Here is a 6,454-nt window from a genome sequence, read left to right as displayed (position 1 = left end):
CTGCGAGTACTCTCAGATCTGTACTTTGTGTCTTTTTGTTGTGGGGATGTATAAGTACCCTGTCACGTCCACTCTGTGTTTTTGTAATATGTATTTCTGCTTTGTATCCATCTGATCAGTTAAGCCCTTTTCAACTGATTTTTATAGTTTGTTCTTATGTTGTACTGTTACACCACTGTCCCAGGTTAGGGGGAGGGTTGGCACCCTCAAACTAGTTAAACCCCGCCACATTCTGTATGTGCCTGTCCTAAATCAGGAGCCTGTAATTCAGTTGTTGAAGGCCGTACGGTGACCTATAGTTGTAAATTTCTGTGTCATTTGGTCTCTTGTGGAGAGTAATCTCATTGGCAACCATACCACATCTTCTTATTTTTATATTAGACAACCCTTAAATACCTTCATGTTGTGAGTGGAAGTAATTTAAAAAAAACAATTTCAAATAATAAGACGTATTAAAAGAAATTTTATTCCATACCTTTACCAGGTGCTATTATCTTAACTAATTTAAACAGTAAATTGTGAAATGTTTTTAAAATGAATTTAATTTGAAGTAAGAAAAAAATAAGTACAGTTGGAAAGAATATTGGATTGCAGTTAAGCGGTCAAATTATGAGCATTCTAGAAAAAAGTTTTACTAAACTCTTGTGTTGTTTTCACTGTATTTTTGTAATATAAATTTTCGATTTTACTCTAGATTCGTTACTTTCGTACGAAACACTTCCAAGCAAGAGCTGTCCGTGTTGGTCAATGGCAATACTGACTGGATTGTCTATTTCAAAATATGAGTACGAGAGAAAATGTATGAATTTGCCGTCTATGTCCAAAACATGTAACCCATTATTAGAATTATAATCATTCACCAGAATTGTATCATTCGTGCATGCAATTGAACTCGGAGAAAACGGTTCTGGTAAATTCAAAGACATATTACCGAAATATCGAAATTTTATATCACCCTTTTCAGTCATGCAAATTAATCTTCCTGCCTTATCACTTATAAGGTCTATTACGAGAATATTCTTGTTAATTTCATTAACACAGCAACGATACGGATCTTTGAAGAGCTTTATGCCTCGATTGTCAATTTCAAATTCTTGTTTAACATCCCCAGCATTTGACAACTTTTGGATTCTACAATCCTTCTCACTAAAGTAATCTGAGCTTTCCATAGTTCCAACGAAAACTTCTCCAGTTGGACAAACATAGATGCAAGTTGGAATTGCATTTTCGAATACCTTAAATGTTTTTATCGTACCGTCCATCGATATAATGCGGATTGCTTTGTTATAACCTTTGTCAGTTACAAATAACTGTTCATTTAAAACACAACCGTCACTCACAATCATCGATATCTGATTTATAGGATTAGAAGTCAAATGGTTGTAGTCAACAAGTTGCAGAATTTCTGTTTTTTGGTCAGCTAACCACATTGTATCAGTCCCCAAAGGCTGTATGAAATCTATTTTCCTAAAATCTGTCTCCATTTCTCTTATTATCGTTAAAGTTTCAGATTCAAATAATGATTTAATGTTATCACTTAACAAAAGGCAACCAAAACCGTGAACAGCAAGATCATCAATTATATTGCCGAGCTTAAATTCGACGTTGTTTAGCTTTGGAATAACCGATAAGGTATTCAGAACTTCTTTTTTCAATGTATCAAATTTCTGTATCATTTGTGTGAAATCTTCTGTTACCAAAATGTCATTCAACTTAATTTCTTTTTCCTGAAGATTTTCAAAATAGCCGCCTTCATGAATAACGCGAACTTGCCTGTCAGATTCGTGATAGAACTGGTTAAAGTTCTGTTGTAACATTCTGTAGTGTTGCTCGGTGAGTTCTATAATTCTTTCTCGGGTTTCTTTTAGTTCTTTTTCTAAAGTTGGTTTTTTATCACGTTTGATTTGTTCGTATTTTTCGTATGAATCTTTTCGATTTTTCATTTCAATCAAAAGTGAATTTGCCTTTTCCTCTATTTCTCGTCGAAGAGTCGATAATTTTCCATATTTGTGGTCACAATGTTCTTTAGCACATTTTCTGCAAATCGCAACATTGCAATCTGCACAGAAAAGTTTGCATGATCTTTTATGGAGATTACATGTCGTGTATGAAGTCGTTGTTTGATGTGCAGAAGGGTTTCCATCATACTGTTCCAAAGAAACGACCTCGTGATCTTTTGTTGACGAAAGCTTCTCGTGAACCTTTTTACAGTCATTACATAGTGAATCGCTACACTTTAAGCATTACCAGTTGACGGTATTTCTGCATTCGCACAGCATACATAGATTTTCATCTTTCGCTTTGCAAGATGAATCCGCCATTATATTACTTTTCTAAGGTACACGTTTTAACAAATTCGGAACGTGCGTAAAGCTCACACTAATAATGAAGACAGTAATGCGTTATAATTACATGACAGAAAACTTCATTGTTTTCAATCAGCCCTTCTCATTGTTCTCAATCAGTATAATAAAGACAAAGTAGTCAACATAAAACAAAAACAAAGAGTTCAATCATGCAAATAATAACCGTAAGATCATTTTAAATGTAGTTTACATTTGTTTTTTTAAGTTATTTAAAAATATACATTTGGCAAAACTTTAAACTAAATTCAATAAGAATAGAAATGCATACATAAATTTACACTACATTATATGAGAATAGAAAAGAAGTTATTTTGTTGTTTGATACTACAAATATACCTTATGTAAACTTCTAGGCTGAACTAGAATTTGTCTGGTTGCAGAAAAAAAGCTTATTCACAAGTTCAACTGAAACCTTTCTTTCACTACCTAGCAATAACTTTGAAAAATACAAATTGGACGAATTATTTCCTTATCATAAGTTGAATGAAATATGGTGTAAACAGTAATTGTTATGCCTTTTCTTACAATACGGAATAGTTGTTTTTTCACGACAAGCTCTTAATAAGCATACCTGATAATTTGTTAGAAGTAAAAATGATATTCAATTTCACCGAGAAAATGGTAATTGAAAAATTCAGGGGATAATTGGCTAAGACCATTTAGTTTGTTTTAACTTTCTTTTTCACTGATCGACATTTCTCTGGATTTTATTATTAAAATGTTCGATTAATACTGCATAAAAGTGATGAATTTAGCTTAAACATGAATAAATTTTCAATGTTTGCAAAATTCAAAATAAGAATCTCCTTAAACTTTTTTTATATTAGAATTATTTATTGTTTAGTTTTCATTTCTATTTATGAATTCAATCTGGAAAGGTAGGATAATATATTCTATGATAGTCAACTTTCAAATTACAAACGTTGTTTCCAATTTTAAAACGTTTAGAAAAAAAACACTTGAGTAGAACCATTTCCATATTAACGTAATATAATTGAAAACGCATGTTTTTCGAAATGGAATTCTGCAAATTCAGAAATTTTTGCTGTAAAGGGATAACTTTCGCCAAAAAGTAAAAACCTGCATTTTAAATATTCATAGCTTTAAACGAATGCAGCATTTCTTGAAATAGAAATTATTAAAATAATTTTTTGTCCATTTTTCAATACGCAATTATAAATGCATGCAATATTCTTTTTTTAATTAAAAATTGTAACATTAATGGTACCAAGTTTACTGCACCAGATGCACCTTTAGACAATAATTTCCCTTCAGTGTTCCAGAATCTAAACTTGTTTTTCAAACTTCAAAACGTTGAAGAGCTGATTAAACAAACCAAAAACAAAAGCAAAACAGACCAACATATGGCTGTTAAATTTCATTTTGCCAAACTTTTCCAAATTTGTTTTTAAATGTGTGATTCACGTACAAGTATACATTATTATCTGACAGATACAACACAATACACCGCTTTAGTGTAGTTTGATTTTTATAAGACTTTGTCACACAATTTGTCCTACCTCCTAGCTAATATCATTCTCGATTATTGAAAGGAAAGCGTAATTTGGTCGAGTTAATGAAATAAAAGCTGTTTTACAATAGAAATATCTGGCTAGTATCGGACATATATGCAAGTACAATAAAAGAAAAAATTAAAAGATACATCTGAACATAAAGGATGAATACAAAAAAATTAAAATAAAAACTATAAATTTAAACACAAAATTTAAACTAGGACACTAATGGAAAAATGATACCATGCACATACTACTATATTCAAGTAGAAATAAGTTAGAGAGCGGAACGTAATACTAAAAGAAAATTGTATTTAACTTCTTTAACGACGTGTGTGTGTTTGGTGTAAACTTTTAAATCATTCAATGCTGCTTGTAAAAAGAAGCATTCTTCTGAATAAATGTTGCATCATGTTTTAATTTTGTAAATTATTTTGAGGCGGGGTAGGGCGACTTAAACTTAAGAATTGTATGATTTTACATTTTTCATCAGTTTTATTTGTTTAAATGTATATTAGTCAGACAAAGCGGCATAACTAAGATCTATTTTGGTAAGCACTGTATGGGTGCGCTCGGGTTTGGTGTGTTCTGAACAGGTTCCGTTTGTTTCGAACCCAGACGTCAATCGAACGAATTGGAACCGGATGTATCTCACTGCGGGTGAACTCTGCCTAAAACAAACTCGCCCATAGGAAACTCGGACCGTTATAAACTCGGCCAACCATTATTTATATAATAAAAAGGGAACAACTCGGCCTACGAATTAAAGATTGTGTTTTTCATGGTTTTTGTATACTCTCTTATTTTATTTTACTTGATTTATAACAATATATACGAATTTACGAAATAATGGTAAATAATTCGCATTTTCGAGTGGCAAGAATTAATTGCAACTGGTTTCACTTTTCCGTAGGCTGCATCTATTGGTCTTTCCGAACAAAACATGACATTTTTAAGTGTCCAAATAAAAATTTCTAACTTCAAAGTCTTCTTGATATTATTATTATACGTAAAAGACATCTGCCGGCCTTTACAAAGTGTTAGTCTGATAGAAAAAAAGGGACTTTTATTGCATATTTCCCTTAAAATAATGCTTATATGGTCAAATACGTTGAAATACTTTGAACCAATGATTTGTATATTTGAATTACTATGCAAATCCTTGATTTAACTGGTTATCAATTTGCTGTTTTTATTTGACTGAAAGCTGAAAATTATTGTTTCTTTACCTATCAGTTCCCTTCTCCGCCATTTTGAATTCTGACTGCACCTAATATTTTTTCGGTACACTTGGAACGCGTTCAGAACACAGTCCTGTCTTGTTTTATTGAACTTCCGGTTGATTCCGTGCATTACAATCGTCTGGAAATTGACAACTGATCGCACTCTATGTGTTTCGCTACTATGATTCTAGTTCCCTTTCGTACAGGTACCCAATCAAATAAATATAAAATGAAATGAAAAATTGGATGCCTTTATGATATTCCAAAGGACCAGAATGATAAAGTTTGATGTTGAATGCTATTTACCGACACCATTATTTGCTATTCCCTTTTTAACGTTTTGAAAGTTAAGTTGGAATGCCTTCATAATATTGCACAAGCTTCTTTTCAATCAGATCGATAAAGAACTTGACTACCGTATGTGAGTTTTCTTAGTTTTTTTTCTTTCAATTGTCAGATAGATAATAGATATACAATCAAGAGAGCGAACCAAAAAAATGTCATGGTTTTTCTTCAATAAAAAAGAAGACCTCTATGGAAAAAAAGCATGTGTAAAAGGTATAACAAAAATACTTAACTACAAGGTAAACTTACAAAAGGTGAAGTCCATAAAAACTTACAAAATCTAACGTAATACTTTATCAACCAACGAAACGAATTGAAACCACAGTAATGCACATGAGACGTTTTGCAGGTCACCTGAAAGAAAAAGAAGAAGGTATGTACCGAATAAATTGTTGGGTTTTTTCTTCGATCAATATAGGTATAACAAACATGTTTCCGTCTGGAGAAGGAGTCTCATCATAGCAAAATTTTGGTCGGTTTTCAAAACATTATCGAGTTTGAATTTTCATATTTAAATATTATCTTTTCTTTTGTTAAAAACTAAATTAACTTGATTGAAACTGCGAGTTTCTATCCTCATCAACACTCGATGCCATCCAAAAAAAAAAACACAGGTGAAATGAAGATATTTATCAAGAGTCATTGGAAATACTATTATCACATCTTTACTATTAACATAAAAATAAGAAGATGTGGTATGATTGGCAATGAGACAACTGTCTATCAGAGACCAAATGACAAAGAAGTTAACAGCTACAAGACACCGTTCGGACTTCAACAATGAGCAAAACCCATACCGCAAAGTCAGCTATTAAGTACGTTAATCTAAACGTGTCATATCACCAAGATTTCAGATATTCAATTTTCGAAATAAATGAAAGTAATGCTAATTTAGCAAAATAACTATGGTGCAATGTCTCGTCCAAAGAAAGAAGTTTAAAAGAAAAACAAATTAACCTAGTATTTACAAAATTCCATTTCCACTTAAATATTGACAAATCTTTAA

General features: G+C 31.7%; 1 protein-coding gene across 1 annotated transcript; it reads right to left on the bottom strand.

The window, feature by feature from the left end:
* Positions 1 to 443: 443 nt before the first annotated feature.
* On the bottom strand, positions 444 to 2,240 carry LOC127702732 (uncharacterized; the record flags this gene model as incomplete). The annotated part of the gene is made up of 1 exon (XM_052207037.1): positions 444 to 2,240. A coding segment is annotated over one exon (1,587 nt), but the record flags the coding sequence as incomplete, so codon positions are not given.
* Between the last annotated feature and the right edge of the window lie 4,214 nt (positions 2,241 to 6,454).

Source organism: Mytilus californianus, unplaced genomic scaffold, assembly GCF_021869535.1.
Source record: "Mytilus californianus isolate M0D057914Y unplaced genomic scaffold, xbMytCali1.0.p SCAF_5, whole genome shotgun sequence".
NCBI lineage: Eukaryota > Metazoa > Mollusca > Bivalvia > Mytilida > Mytilidae > Mytilus > Mytilus californianus.
Note: the sequence above shows the minus strand (reverse complement) of the source record. Positions and strands in the feature narration are given on the sequence as shown.